The following is a 15845-nucleotide window of genomic DNA, read 5'->3' as shown; positions in this document are numbered from 1 at the left end:
GTTTTGAAATGCAGTCCTACTTCGTCAATGCAAAGCAAGAAATATTCTGAGTTTACTGTTGATTTTTTTCTTTACTTTCCTAGCTCCAGATAGGACTGATGGTGACTACTGCTTGTGAAGTGGTTCTCAACCTGTGGGTCATGACCCCTTTGGGATCCATTGACCCTTTCACAGGAGTTGCCCAATTCATAACAGTAGCAAAATGACAGTGATGAAGTAGCAACGAAAATAATTTTATGGTTGGGGGCTCACCCCAACACGAGGAACTGTATAAAGGGTCGCAGCATTGGGAAGGTTGAGAGCTGCTGGTCTACAGTGTTCAAGGCTCTGCCTTGCAGAGACTGTAAGTCCAACTGGAGAATTAAGGTGTAAACTTACTATAGGCTAACCGAAGCGAACAGCGCAGGCGTGGCATGGCAAGCACATGATTGACAGCCATGGTCAGCCCCAACCATTCTGCAGCCCATGCTGTGTTTGCCTGTGTGGGCTCCTTCAGCCATCAGAACTGCCCTCGGAGGAGGCGTCGTTCGCCTCCCCATTTTAGAGCTGAGGAAACTGAGGCACAAGGAAGTGAAGTGACTTGCCCAAGGTCATCCTTGGAAGCAGGATTTATAGCAGGCAGCCTGGCTGCTGCGTCAGTGATCAGGGCCCCACTTCCTCCCGCAGACTCACTGTCAGTTGCTAGAGGAGTTGTGCAGACGGTGAGTGCTCACATCTGGACGTTCTCTGGGCTCAGGCTGTGCCAGGCTGCTGTGAGCAGACAAGTTTAAGAGGAAAACTTGACTGGCGGATGAGAGCTGAGTTAGCAGACACGCGTCAGGCTGAGGGGCGGGGGCTTTGAAAAGTTTATGGGACAATGAACGTAAACGATAATAGAATTTTTCCTTGGTGTATTTTAAGCCCCCCTCATATAACAGTTTTTAGAAACAGTGAAGAAACTAGAAAGCTCAAGGTCCCTTTGAAGAACTGCAGGGAACATGATGTGGCCGGCATGGCGGAGGGCAAACATAGCGTGTCCGGAAAGCCAAAGGGAAGATTTCAGATTCTGATGACAAATTGTCATCGTCTGTGAGTCTGGCTGCGTCACAAGGAGATGTGGTCGTTTTTTATGAATGAACGATAGAACAGAGGGAAAGAGAGTCCGTGCAACAGAGAAGGACGGAGGCGCTTAGGTGCAGTGTGGTTCCAGTGCAATCATCAAAGGCGAGCAGAGGGCCTTCGGAGGCAGACTCCCCGGCTCGCCTCTTCTCGGATCCCCACTTACCTCGTGCCACTCTCAGCAGCCCCCTTATACGATCGTAATCTGTTACTCCCTGTCTGGTTTCCACATTAGGTCATATGATTTTTAAGAGAGAGATCAGGCCTTGCTCAAAGCATAGGCCCACCAGCATGTGTTGGTGAGTGAGTGAGTGAGTGAGTTAGTGAGTGGAAACAGGGAGAATGGAAAGAGTATAATCCAACCCCTTAATTATGTAGGTGAATCCCATGGGGTTCTCAGAGGTCATGGCCTGTCTGAATCAGGAAAAGATCCCTCAATAGAATTCCTTATAATCTACCTCATCCTGGTGGCAGGAACCATTTCTCACCATCGGAACATGCGTGGGGGCTAGATTCTTGTTGTCTCGGACTGTACCCATCACATCAGTGACAGCTACCGCTGGTTTGGTGGCTCTGTAGCTATGACACTTGGCACTTGCCAATCCTCCCGGACTGAGGAGGCAGGGTACAGAGAGAAGGGAGTGGCCAGGGTCAAAGGGAGCATGCTGTGAGAAGGTAGAGGGAGTGGGCACAGCCCCCACAATGAGAAGGGACACCCAGAGAAGCCGGTCAGGAGAAAGTTCATCCTGGATCTGAGGGCCCAGCACGCTTCGGCAGCCACACCCTCCGTAGACTGTGGGCACGTGGTGAAGCCCCTCTGTGGCTCATTTTCCTCAGAGGGTGATCATGGCCGCATCTTCCAGGAGTTTTGCTTAGAGTAATTGAGAAAATGTACCCCCAAGCCCCAGCAGAATGTCTCGCTGGTCACATGTGTTTGGCTTGTCATGCCCCCTCAGTGCTGACTCTGAGCCCTTTCAATTCCAGGAGATGAAGTCTCGGTGCACTATGACCCCATGATTGCCAAGCTGGTCGTCTGGGCCGCGGACCGCCAGGCGGCCTTGACGAGGCTGCGGTACTGCCTCCACCAGTACAATGTGAGTGACCGGGCCACGGCAGTGCCCTCTGGTGCTCGCTGGGTGTCTGCAGCCACGTCCTGTCCCATGGGTCCCACTTGTCATTGTCTTTGTCTCCTTGCCATTGAGTCCCTGTCAGAAATGAAAGTTCTGCACTGGGGGGTAGGGGGAAAGGAGGGGTGATGTTTGGTGTGGGTCAGACTAGGATTTCAGGGCTTTGGGGTTTCACTTAAGTACAGGGAAAATGGAATTAAACAACAATGATTTGTTCCCCCCTACACATTTGTGAAGCCTCTCTGCAAAACTCTCAAGGTTAGTGTTATAATGAAGTGAAATAGGAATTTTATTCTGTAAACAAGGCCCGCCACCAAAGGATAGCCTGCAGTCAGGCCTTTTGTTCTCTGTAAGTAAATAAAAAAATCATGATGGGTGGCTTCATTCATTTAATAGAATTCCATGTCCTTGGTGCAGAAGAGTCCAGACCACATGAGTTCAGCTTCATAAAAGGGGTTCTTAGTAATCCATGATGTGTAAGTCGTGGTGTGTTGCTAATGTGATTGTCCTCTGAGCTCTGTTTTTGTGACCACATTGGCCTCTCGTAACCATTTGCTGACACAGCTAGCAGGGCACCGTGTCTCTCCTTGCCGCCCTCCTCTGTGTCCTCAGCCTCACTCCTGACAGCCCGCCAGGACCTTACAAAGGCCTCTCAGTTACACTGCTGACCATTCAATCCCCTCCTCACCTGAGCCCCGTGGGGGAGAAAGATGCTGTGTTCCACCCCACGAAGAGTTACTGAGTTGGACCCCACCAGGGCAGCCCTCCCCCGTCCTGTAGGCTTGCCATCCATGAGTTTGAGCTCTGGTTTTACCCTGTGTCTCATCTCCTGTGTCCACCTGGTCATCGTAAAAGAGAGTGGTACGTTTCACACCCGAGGGGCCACGGCGGGGTGTGGTATTGGGTTTGACGTGGTGTTCACTTCACCACGTGTCGTACCTTCCTGGAGTGCCCGTGTTTCCCTGAGAGTGGCCTTTGCAGAAGGTGCTCAGCACATGTCAGGCGGCGTTCAGACGTTTCTCCCGACGCCTTCTCTTCTTCACGTAGCCGGGCCTGAGGGCTGTCCTTTCTCTCTAGATTGTCGGCCTGCACACCAACCTGGACTTCCTCCTCAGCCTCTCTGGCCACCCCGAGTTTGAAGCCGGGAACGTGCACACTGACTTCATTTCTCAACACCACGGAACCCTGTTTCCCAGCAGGAAGGCCACGGCCAAGGAGTTTTTGTGCCAAGCAGCGCTGGGCCTCATCCTGCAGGAGAAAGCCGTGACAGAGGCTTTCACACATCAGACGCAAGGTGCGGATGCCTTTCGCTTGCTGTGTCTTTATTTACTGCTACGCTGCTCTCCCCTCTCATTCTGGAACCTCTGTCCCCATCCTATGATTGAACTGTTGTCAACCTAGACAGCTGGGTACGCCCTTGTATCACCAGATCTGCACATAGAAGGAAACAGCACGGATTCTTCTCGGCTGTTAGAGAGATGCCGCCCCCCTTTAACTAGAGAGATGCCTCTCTCCTTTAACTAGAGAGATGCCGCTCCCCTTTAACTAGAGAGATGCCGCTCCCCTTTAACTAGAGAGATGCCGCTCCCCTTTAACTAGAGAGATGCCTCTCCCCTTTAACTAGAGAGATGCCGCTCCCCTTTAGTATCCCCATCCAGCTGTGGCCCAGCCTCTTCCTAACATGGCAGGAAGCTGGAAAGTCATTACTTCATAAGGTAGCCTGTGGTAGTTTGAGTCAGCTCAGAAATCCCTCCTTTTAAACAGAACAAGCTCTGGTCACTCCTGCCCTGCTCCTCGGTGTATTTTTTGCTGTTCTCCATCGCCTTCCAGTCAGTTCCTCTCATGGCCACCTTCTGTGTGGCGACCAGAGCTACCCTGCCGAGTTTTCACGGCTGGACCTCTCAAGGTCTCTGTCTCCCAAGTTGCCTCTTGGCGGCTTTGAACCACCAACCTGCGGCTCATCATGGACAATTTAGCCATTTGTACCACTCCGTGATTTCCTCCGGTGAATCTGGGTTGGGGGGAAATAACCTACAACACATTTATGTCTCTCTGATCTAGGGTCTTTCTTTTCTCAATTCATTATTGAAAACTTCAAACGGGCAACGCTGTGTTGAGGCTGTTTGTGCTCTGGCCTCGTTTGCTCCTCCACCATGACACAAGGTGCGTCTAAGCACATGCCCTGTGGTATTTCTGTGCCAGCGCGTTGTAGCACGGAGCATCTCTGACCTTGCTTTTTCTAATGGAGAGCTGGCACAGGTCGGAGCTTCAGAAGTCAGCTTTGCTGTGGCTCCTGCGTGTTGGCCGAGAGGCCATCCGCCCTCGAAAACCTGCCGGGCTTGCCCAGTCCCAGGAAAGATGCCAGAGGCCATGCACGGCAACATCGCGAGCGAGTGCCTTTGGTGACCAGGATTGTGTTTGTCCTGCCCACCAGGGCGGCCACAGTGCACGTCCTGCCCCGGAGGTGGGGCAATCGTACCAGTAACAACCATTCGGATGTTTCAAGGGATGCTGGGGCTTTTTGTAGAGAATTCCCTGAAGGCAGTGAAACTGCCTACGTTTAAAATAGCGAAAGGGACAAAGAAGAAGAAGTTTCGGGGGGGGAGCGGGGAGGGAGAGTGAAAAATGAGGAGCTGATGCCAAAGGCTTCAATGGAGAGCAAATGTTTTGAGAATGATGAGGGCAACGAATGTACAAGTGTGCTTTACACGATTGATTATGCTAAATGCCCAATAAAATGATTAAAATAAATCAATGTAAAAACTAAGTTAGAAGTTGCCTAGGTTTCCGGGGCAGTAAATTTGTTCTCGAATTCTCATTGTTTTCTAGATCCATTTTCCCCATTCGCATCTAGCAGCGGGCGAAGACTGAATGTCCGTTACACCAGACCCGTGACTCTTAAGGACGGTAAAGACAGTAAGTCATGTTTTGGTTACGGGGAGCTAGGATTAATAGGAATGCATCACACTTACCTGAAAAGAGGGAGGAAACTTAGCCAGATCATAATCATATATATATGTATATATAAAATATCTAGCCTAAACCTTGGGAGGGAATTTGACAAAACAGCAGAATTGATGGCTCGGGGTTTTTTTTGCTTCCCTCCTTCATCCTTCTGTGTCTTTTCAGGGATACTAAAACATGTCATAAGGCACACAGGTATAAGACTGACATGAGCTGTGCCGAAGCTCATGTGGTTACTGTTGGGCCAGGGGGTCCGAGGCCATCTCTCCCCTCCCCCCATTTCATTTTACCTTGCTTTGTAGTTTTCCTATGAGAATACATTGACTTTTCATTACAAAGGGGGAAAAGATACACAACTGTCAAAGAGGGACGGTGACCCACCAAAGCAACCAAGTGCCTCGTCACCTGTAAATCAGTGTCATCACAACCAGCTAATGAGGAGGGGTCACTTCTGTCCCCGCCTGTGGATGAGGAAACAGAGGCACAGTGGTGAAATGACTCACTCCAGGCCAGTTAGTGGCAGAGCCAAGACTAACACCCACTCTCTTGGGCCTCGACTTCCCTGCTGCTTCCACCAGTTTGTCAAATGGAACATTGATTCTTGACTGCAAAATCGTTTGAGTCAGGACTGATTTATTTTAAGTCAAGTCAGAAGAGACCCCCCCACCCCCAAAGCCAGAAGGCAGCTTGTCCATTTATGGTTGGACCAGTGTGCTAGGGGGACTCAACTCCTGAGAGAGCTGTGTTGTGTGACTCTGTCCGTTCCTCAGCTGGACAGTGTACGTGACAAGCTGGGTAGGCACAGTCAGAGCCGGAAGTGTCAACCCCCTTGCAGGTGAGGTGCCACTAGCTGGGGTTGCTCCATCATGGAAATGTGCCAACGTGCCAAACTCTCCTGCCAGCCGACCTGGCACCCTCCTCCCTGGACACAGGAGGATTCTCTCAACCTCAGTTCTCTGTAGACTGCCAGCCATTGTTGTTTACAGCTCTTATCACACTCCATCCATCCGTCCATTGTGTCAAGCACATTTGTACAGATGTTGCCATCATCATTTTCTGAACATTTTCTTTCTACTTGAGCCCTTGGTATCAGCTCCTCATTTTTCCTCCTCCCCCTCCCTCACTCCCTCGTGAACCCTTGATAAATTATCTTTTTTTTTTTTCCATGCCTTACACTGACTGCTGTCTCCCTTCACCCACTTTTCTGTTGCCAATCTCCTGGGAAGGGGTTATGTGTAGATCATTGTGATCTGTTCCCCTTTTCTCTTCCACCTTCCCCTTCCCCTCCTGGCATCGCTACTCCCATTATTGATCCTGAGGGGTTTACCTCTCCTGGATTCCCTGTGTTTCCAGCTCTTATCTGTACCAGTGTACATGGTCTGGTCTAGCCGGATTTGTAAGGTAGAAGTGAGGTCAGACCTCCAGCCATTTTTAACGCATTCTTTGTCCATTGAAGTCAATTAGGTTTCTGCTCTTTGGTTCTTTTTTTCTTCCTGAGCCTGGATGGCCATTACCTTAAGTGACACGGGGGAACTTCCAAGCCTCTGTAAAGGAATTTTGCTAACCCCGGTAGCCCCTGCAGTGGCATGCTACAAATGGTGGGCCCATACCGTTTATGCTGACTTGCTTACTCGTTCCTCCCAAGAAAACAACCTCTAAAATGTGGGGTTCTCATATGCCAGACTCCCACACGCTGAATACACATCAGGTGTAGTGAAGTCAGGGTCCCCTCTGATCTCAATTAAACCGAGAATCATGTGGTTGTAGTTCAGATGGGCCACGACTCTTCATGGTGTCACTGAGTTTTGAGGGCTGCTGCATCGTTTGGAAGTTTGTTTGGTTTTTAAAAAGTAAGTCTTGATTCAAGAACAAATAAAGATACCATTGAAAAGGTCACTTGATTGCTGTTCATGATGCCCATTTCCCCCCTTCTTCTTCAGTTTTCCGTGCAAATGGTCCAGTTCTGCATACATTTCAGCAAGATTTGGGACTCTCTTATAAGTGCTAATCAGCAGTGACCCCGTGTGGAAAAGTGTTCCAAACTGGAAGTCCAGGGCCCAGAAGCATTTGTGAATCGGAATGTGATTTGACCAGTCTCAATGAGCAGGACCAAGTAGTTTCAGTACTCCAGGCTCGAAAATCACTCTCTTTGTTTCCCAGCACACCGCATTATGAGTTTCCCACACAGGCTGATGTGATTGATGTGACTCTGGGTGTCAACCTTCTAGCCCGGCAAACCCAGGCCTAGAGAGATAGCAATTGTCCAGCAGGAATTTGGTGATGTGTGTCCTTGACCCGTGTGCCGTGGCTTACGTGCTCAGCTAACATTGCACTCTATCACATGTCCATTCCTGCCTTCCCTGAAGTACATCGAGGATGCTTACGGTTCTCTTGTCAGGGAGAGAAAGCAAGTGCAATTCCCCTATGACATCGTGAGGGTGGTGCGAGTGGCGTGGAACTGAGAGTTTTCCTGGGCATGCCTCTCCGATGGTTCTCCTGGTGTTCGCATCAGTGACAGACTTTCTGTACTTTATAAATTGAGAGAAAGTCCATCTGATATAGTTTGAGGCCTCTTCTCTTAGAAGGGATTTTGGACAATACCAAGAGGAAAAATTCCATCACTCCTACATTCAGTACATTTTTGAAATGTAACTTTGCTGAGTGGCGGGAATGGCCTTGCGTTTGGTTTCTCTCTCAGGGAATTACCATTTGGCAAAGGAGAACTGTGTGTTGTGGGGGCAGATGGAGACTCTGTGGGTTCAGCTCCGGACCCTCTTCTTCTCAGTGACTCGGAGGCAAGTCAGGCATCCAGTGTCCATGATCATAAATGGGGTGTTAGGAGTGACTACTTCCCGGGGAGTAGGTGAGAGCATCTATGGGAACGTTCAGCTCATGAATAGAGCATATAGTTAGCAAATCGTCATCACCATCATTATTAAACTACATCCCTGATAACTGTAAGAGGGAAAAATAAAATCAAAACTCACTTGCCATCAAGTCAATTCCAACTCACAGCGATCCTGGAGAACTGTCCCTGTCAGCTTCTCAGACTGTAACTTACCTATGGGAGTAGAAAGCCTCCTCTTTCTCCCCCTAAGAATCAGCTGATGGTTTCAAACAACTGATCTTATGGCTAGCAGCCCAATGCATAACCTCTCTGCCACCGCTGCTCCCAGATCTACATAAGAGGGCTTTAGAGAGTCTGTGGGAGAATCCCATTGTCAATTAGTTGCATGTCATATGATCATTTTAAAAGGCTGGCTGCAACACGTATAGCTTAATGCTATGCTGATGGACGGAAGCAATGTGTATTTGAATGTGTGCTTTACAAGGTCTGGATGAGGAGTCAACACTCAGAACAGATTCAGACCTCCTACAGCTTAACAATAGAAAGGCAAACAATGTAATCTAGAAATGGCAGGAGATTTGAATAGACAGTTCCCCAAAGAAGAACTGCAGGTGACCATGAGCACCCAGAAAGATGCCCAGCATCCTCAGTCCTTAGGGAAACACAAACCCAAACCACACGGAGCTCCCACCTCTGGCCCAGCAAGTTGGCTCTGATGAAAAGGAAGCCACAGGTGATGGCGGGGATGTGAGAAATGGTTGCAGGTAGGATTGTGAAGTGGTGCTTCTCCTGTGTGAAACAGGTGCACATAGCACTTCCGTACCGCCCAGCAGCTCTGCTTCTAGGTAAACCAAACCCAACTCACCGCCATCGGCCACTACAGGCTCACAGCAACCCCCTGGTGGTGGTGGTGGTGGTGGAAGGGGGCGGGGGAGGGTTCCCAGATGGTCACTATTTATGGGAGTAGAAAGCCCAGTCTTTGGCCTGTGGAGCTGCTGGTGGTTTCAAACTGCTGACCATGCAGATCGCAGCCCAACGCATAACCAAGGACTTCTGGGTATCTGGCTGAAATAATTGAAAGCAGGAATTCAAATAGATAGTTGTCCACCAGTGTCCATTTCAGCTCTGTTCACAGTAGGCTGTTTATCTACCAATGAATGGGTGAATAAAATGTGATCTGTACAGACGAGGGAGTGATCCTGGCCAAGAGAGAGGACCAAGGTCCTGAGTGTCACTGTAGCACAGAGGAAGCCTGGCAGCGCCATGCCGAGGGACATTAGATGGTCGCAAAAGGACAAATATTACACGGTCCTGTTGAGAGAAGAAATGGAGAATACGCAAGTCTCTGGAAGTCAAGGTTTATTAATGGTTGTGAGGGATGGGTGGAAGGAAGCGGGGAGGGGATGTCATTGCGTAGGAAATAGACAGTATGTGTTAAGTGTGATGGAACAACTTGGAAATGGATCGTGATGATAGCTGAACCACACAGTGAACATCGTTAATGTCACTGGATGGGACCTGCAAGGCATGTTGGAATGGCAAGTGTTTTATTGCAAATATGTTGGCCACAATGAGAAAATAAAAAAGATTGAGAGGGGCTTACATACTCAAGTACTAGTAGCAGTCCCCCCTGAGCAAGAGGGAGATGTTCCGTGGTTGATTTTATGTGCTCCAGTATCTGACTTGTAAGCATTTTCAGTTTTATAAGTAAAAATCAACAGCCACCAACCAGCGCGGAAGAATGTGTCAGCTGGAGGGGTGAAGACAGGTCGCAGGAAGGCCTGCAGGCACCTCCTCAGGCAGTGAGCCTGCATCATCACGTAGAACAGTGGGAGTGGAAAGGACGAGGTGCATAGGAGAGGTCAAAGGTAGCTCTTCAGTGACTTTCCAATGTGGAAAGCAATGGAGGAGACAAGGCGGCCGGGCCTGACGCCTGCCTGCATGACTAGGAGAATCACTGCCAGTTGAGGGACTCCCAGGGCAGGCGAGGAAGCAGGTGGAAGGGAGTGTGACTTGTTGGACCCACCATGTTGGTTTTAAGCTCAGTTGTTCTGAGTTCTGAAGGAAGGAAGGTGAGGGCTGGGGCTCAATTGAGCTGGCAACATCCCAATGATGGTTCAAGTGTCAGGAGCAGGTGAAGGGCCTCTTTCCCACAAATCTGTTCATTTCCCCCTCTCAGGAGAGCCTTCAAGAGTGTCCCTGGCTGACATAACCTATTCCAGATCCACCGGGAAAGCATGAAGAATTCCTTCTGTTGTTATAGTTCATGTGGCATTTTCCCCCTTTAGTTAATCATCATTACACTCACATATCCATCTAATGACGTCAGAAATCAAGGCTCAGAGTTTCAGAGACCGGTCAGGACCACAGAAGCAAATCAGGCCATTGATGGCAGATCTGTCTCCAACCGGAATGTCTGTAACCCATTAGTTACATCTGATACTTCAACCCTGCAGTTTTTCTTGTTGAGGAAAAAAATATCTAATATATGCTACATCCTCGAAAGATCAGATTGAAAGTGAGATTTGGGGGATCCCGGTTCTTGAATCAATAAATGTCTTCTCATTTTTCTTTAACTTTTTTCACCTCCCCCCCCCCCATGAAGATGTCACCATAGCTGTAAGCTATAACCACGATGGGTCATACAGCATGCAGGTAAGCGCTCTTGATTTCATTCTACATTCAGAGCTAACTCTCACCTCTCTCCTGCTACGGAGGGTCCTTCCCACTTTCTGGTAAGCCATCAGGATAATGACCACACCTGGGAAGATGCCTTGTGCTTTTTTCTCCTAGCAGATTGAAGAAGTTACCCAGACACGGTTTCTCGCTGAAATTTGACTTACTCAGTTTCTCTGTGACTCCCTCAAGCATAAAAACTTGGCAAAAATAACAGCTTTGCCCAAAAAAGAATCACCAAGCAAGCCTCGGAAGTATGTGTGTGACATCTAAGTGTGTGTGTGTGTGTGTGTGCGTGTGTGCGCGCGCGCGCACACGCGCTGGGGGTCGGGGGTTCTCAAACCTTGGGCTTCAGGACTGCTTCACACTCTTAAAAATTATCGAAGCCCAACTGAGCTTTTGTTTATGTGAAGTGTAAGGATAAAAATTGAGACTTGAGACTCAGTTTGTGTGAAACATTGAGACTTCACAAGCCTACCTTCTCTTAGCCGTCAGAGTAACAATATCACATGTCCTGCACCTCTAGAAACTTCCATTGTACAGAATGAGGATTAAAAGGGCAAATAACCACTTAGTCTTGGTATGAAGATACTTCTGACAATATGGAACCCCCCTACAGCAGCAGTTCTCAACCTGTGGGTTGCAACTGCTTTGGGAGTCCAATGACCCTTTCACAGGGGTTGCCCAGTTCATAACAGTAGCAAAATGATAGTTATTAAGGAGCAATGAAAATAATGTGATGGCTGGGGGTCCCCACCACATGAGGAGCTGTATGAAAGGGTCGCGGCCTGAGGAGGTTGGGAGCCACCGCCCTAAAGGACCTTGAGAGCGCTAGAGGATCCTTGGATCGCGCTTTGAGGACGTCTGGTCTAAACTCTTAGGGTATCCTTCAAGTAAAAGAAGTTCATTTGCTGCTTGGAAGAAATGTCAGAAAGGTGGAGCCAGTGGAAGTACTCAGCTGGATCCCTGTGGTCAGGGGCAATTCAGGGACGAGGCTACATCACTGTTTGAGCTAAGAGAGTCCAGAGCCTCCTTGCCAGGTTTTAGATCCCCCACCCCAACCCTGGTGGCCACACTTGTTTCCATCCTCTGGAAGCTCAGCTTTGCCACCTGACTGTTTCAGCTCCTCTTGGTGGCCCTGGCTTGGGGCTCCCCTTATTCCCAGGCCAATGGTTCTGACGATTGCAGGTCAGTGCGAATCTGCCCCAGAAACCACACTTCTACCTGTGGCGTGTGCTTTGGTAAACATGCAAGACTCCACACACCTACACATGGCTGCCTTTGTGGGTTCCCAAAAGAAGTAAAACTTCATATTTAACTTAGCAAAGGGAAAGAGCCAAAGTGTAGACACTGCTCTCCCCTCTAGAAACTGGCCTGTGTCCCCTTCGTCTACATGACTGAAGCCACAGGATGCTGAGGGAAAATCATGCAGAGGGCAGATGTGTGAGCGAGAACTTTGTGGACAGACAACACGTTCCTCAAAGGGAAAAGATTTCATGGCCTTCTGTCAGCTTCCTTGAGAGGTCAAGTGTGAAATCTGCTCTTGGCATTCTCTTGACTAAAGTTGAGAGCGAGGATAAAAAATATGGCCACTCTTCTAGCTAATTTATTTTCTTAACCGAAAGCCAGGGAATTGCATCTCCGTGTTGGTAGGATAAAGGAAAAACCACTTTGTGACAAGGTTCTGGGCTTGGCACAGGAAAGCCAAATCCACAGGGAGCACCCAGAAGCAAGGGCTAATGTGTCAGACACTCCACTGAGTGTATTCTGCCGGATGTACTTGGGGCTTTACGTCACATATTTTAAAATTGCTAATCCTTCTATTCTCAGATGAAGCTGTTCCCATAGCTGTGTAGTATGTGGATGTGTTATGTCACTCCCTTACCGTATAGACTCGTGTAGAAGCCGAGTTTTTTCAGCACATTTTTAATGCAGTTTTTGTGGTCAAATTAGGTGCCTCGGCTGATATTCAGGTCAGCTTATACTCAAGTCTATGTGGTAAATCATCCAACTGGTGTTTCTCTGTCACCTGTTTCCTGTAGGAACCAGAGGGGAATGTTTCATATAGCGTTATGTTTAATGTTTGCCTGCGACCTCATGAAACAACTGATCCTAATAAAGAACTGCTCCTGATGTTATGGATTCTGCCGGCTTGTTCATTTATCCTAAGCATCTTCTTGTTCTCCACATTCAGATTGACGACAAGATGTTCCAGGTCCTCGGGGATCTGCAAAGCGAGGGAGGCTGCACCTACCTGAACTGTTGCGTGGACGGGGCTGCCAAGAAAGCCAAGCTCATTATCCTGGAAAACACAATTTACCTCTTCTCCACGGTGATGCCTTTTTCTAATCCCATTCTTGGGGTGTGGGAGCAAATTGCTGGACCCGAGGCTCCCCCCTAAGACAGGTAGAAGGATCCAGTTCCCACTGACTCCCATGGGGACCACGTGCTCCCTCCCTGCCCCTCGCCACTGGGTGCCTCTCTGCCACATCCCTGCCTTTCTTGTTTCTCCATTGGCCCGCTTTGTTCACACAGATTCTCCCTGGCACACACGTATCCAATTTCTTCTCCTTGTTCTGCTCTCTTTGTCAGTCTCTGATGCCTCAAGGACCCCCTCCAGACACTGGGCACCCTGGGGCTTGGGGAGGAAGTGACCGGTGGGAGAGGAGTCTGGACCAGATGTTCCTTGTGAGGAGGGGGCGGGCAGTCGGAAGGCAGGTGGCATGGTGCTAGGCTCCCGGGTTTGGCTAGGAGACAGGATCCTAGGCCCTTGCCTGCAGGGGGCAGCCTGTCCCTCTAGAAGTCTTTGGTTTCTGCACGGTGAAGGGAGAGTGGATGGTGAAGTGCACCGTGGCCGCTTTGGGGTCTTCTCAGATCAGCCTGTTTTGTGAGCCGGCGTCAGAAGAGATTTCATCACTAAGCTCCTCCCCGCGGCATCCAGGATGGCCTCTCTATGGAAAGAATCGCTGTCTGTTGTCGGTTATGTCATCACAACGTGATGGCCTGAGCCATCGAGTCCGTGTCAACTCCGAGCACTCCTGCAGGGCCTAGTAGAACTGCCCCACAGGTGTCCGAGGCTGTGATCATTACAGAAGCAGACCGCCACATCTCTCTCCTGTGGCGGGCCACGGCACCAGAACCACAGCCACAAGGGGTACCCGCTAGGCCGCCAGGCTCCTTCGAGGCAGTGGAGTGGCTAAGAGCATGGAATGGAGCTGCTTTAGAAGCAATCTAGGCAGTGTGACCTTGGGCCAGTCAAAACCCCTGTGCTTCCGCTCTCCTGTCTGTACACTTGGGTGGCAACAGTGTTGCCCCTGGGGTATTGTGAGGATTCAATGCCACGATCTTGATGTGTATTAAGAAGAATGATTCCTGGCACAGACTAACACGGGATAAATGCACTACAATGTCGTCATTAGGATGACCTTGAGGATGCTACTTGGTCTGACTTCCAGCAGAGGCTGGAAGGGAGGTAACTGTAGATGAGCCCCCTGCAGACAGCTCTCGGATCTACACGTGCATCCGAACTGTTAGGGCAGTTCATCCCGAACATCAGTCAGTCATGTGTTTGTCATAGGAGATAGTGAACCTTCCACACAGAGAAAACATTCAAGAAATGCGTGCAGATGCACTCAAACAATACAGTGAGATAGGCGGGAGCGGGGAAGGTGCGCTAGAACTGATTGTGATGATGTATATACAACCCTTTGAAAGGGACTTAACTATGGAAGTGTACCATATGTGAATTCTCTATCCTTAACACTATTTGGAAGAAAAGATCTATAGTAATACAATAAGGGTGTTTTGGTGACCAATCCAAAGTACCACCCATTTGTTATTATTAACCGTTGTGGGTCCATCGAAATGTCTAATGGAGTAGGCTTGGGACAGGGGCAGGGGTTGTAAACTGCAGGTTGTATATGAACCAGATCGTCATAAACCAGAGACTCCCTGTAGCCTTTATCTTATCAGTTCCCGATGAGACGTGTACACTGTAGCTCTTCTGTGGGGAAAGCAGTGATCTGTTCAAGGTCAGAAAGCTACAGTAGAACCTTGGTGCTTCAAGCTACATTCCAACGTTGGTTACTGTCCTCAGCTGCTAACAGACAGGCTGGAGATTTGCATCCTACCCAGAGATTTCTCAGAAGAAAGCTTCATCTTCTACTTCTGAAAAAGTCAGCCATAGAACGCCCTGTGGAGCGTAGTTCTACTCTGACCACTCTGGGGTGACCGTGCATCAGAACCGACCCACCAGCCGCTGTTATGTCAGTGTGTGTGTGTGTGTGTGTGTGTGTGTGTGTGTGTGTGTAGAAACGACTTAACACACGGTCTGAAAGCACTCTTTACCTCGGGCATCCGAATAAAATGACAGCGATGTGATCTGGACTCCATGGTAGATTTGTTTTCTATTCCTAGGAAGGAAATGTTCAGATTGACATCCCAACTCCCAAATACTTGGCTTCAGCGAGCTCTGAAGGGACTCAAGGAGGTACCACGGCTCCCATGACTGGGACCATTGAAAAGGTAATGAGTCACGTGATGTCTGTGGAGTAATAGCCAGTAAGGTTTAGTCACAGGTCTTGTTGACCTTTGCCTTATAGATGCTCTTTCAAACCCTCCCTAAATCTCCGGTCCTTGGAGAAGGACGTGGTGTTAGGGACAGTAGAGGGGCCGCGACGGAGGGGAAGCTCTCCAGGAAATGGCTCGACGCCATGACCGAGGGGAAGCTCTCCAGGAAATGGCTCGACGCCATGACCGCAACAGTGGGCTCTGGCACAGGTACACTTGTGAGGGTGACGCAGGATCAGGCCGCGTTGTGTTCTTGTGTTGCTATGGGGCAACCTAAGAACAACACAAATCTACTCTAGAAAAGCGTCCACCTCCTGAGGGCAATGAATGTACAGATGTGCTTTACACAATTGATGTATGTATGGATTGTGATAAGAGTTGTACGAGCCCCCTAATAAAAGGATTATTTTAAAAAGCATCCACCACCAGAAAAAAGAGCTATTACAGATTCATAATTTTAAAAATAGAGGATCTATTATAGATTCACATTTACATTATAGTCTTCAATGATCATTGAAGAAGATAATTCCAACCTGATGGCAGGTGTACATTGACAGGGAGCT

General features: G+C 49.1%; 1 protein-coding gene across 1 annotated transcript in view; it reads left to right on the top strand.

The window, feature by feature from the left end:
- MCCC1 (methylcrotonyl-CoA carboxylase subunit 1) overlaps nt 1–15845 on the top strand; it is a 61703-nt gene that overhangs the window by 42290 nt on the left and 3568 nt on the right. The window contains exons 12-17 of the mRNA XM_075556099.1: nt 2083–2192; nt 3303–3519; nt 5055–5141; nt 10643–10692; nt 12908–13045; nt 15130–15237. Coding sequence (XP_075412214.1) covers nt 2083–2192; nt 3303–3519; nt 5055–5141; nt 10643–10692; nt 12908–13045; nt 15130–15237 — 710 coding nt within the window. The remainder of the gene's footprint in view (nt 1–2082; nt 2193–3302; nt 3520–5054; nt 5142–10642; nt 10693–12907; nt 13046–15129; nt 15238–15845) is intronic.

Source organism: Tenrec ecaudatus, chromosome 8 (genome assembly GCF_050624435.1).
Source record: "Tenrec ecaudatus isolate mTenEca1 chromosome 8, mTenEca1.hap1, whole genome shotgun sequence".
NCBI lineage: Eukaryota > Metazoa > Chordata > Mammalia > Afrosoricida > Tenrecidae > Tenrec > Tenrec ecaudatus.
The sequence above is the reverse complement of the archived record's forward strand: the minus strand, read 5'-3'. Positions and strand labels throughout refer to the sequence as shown.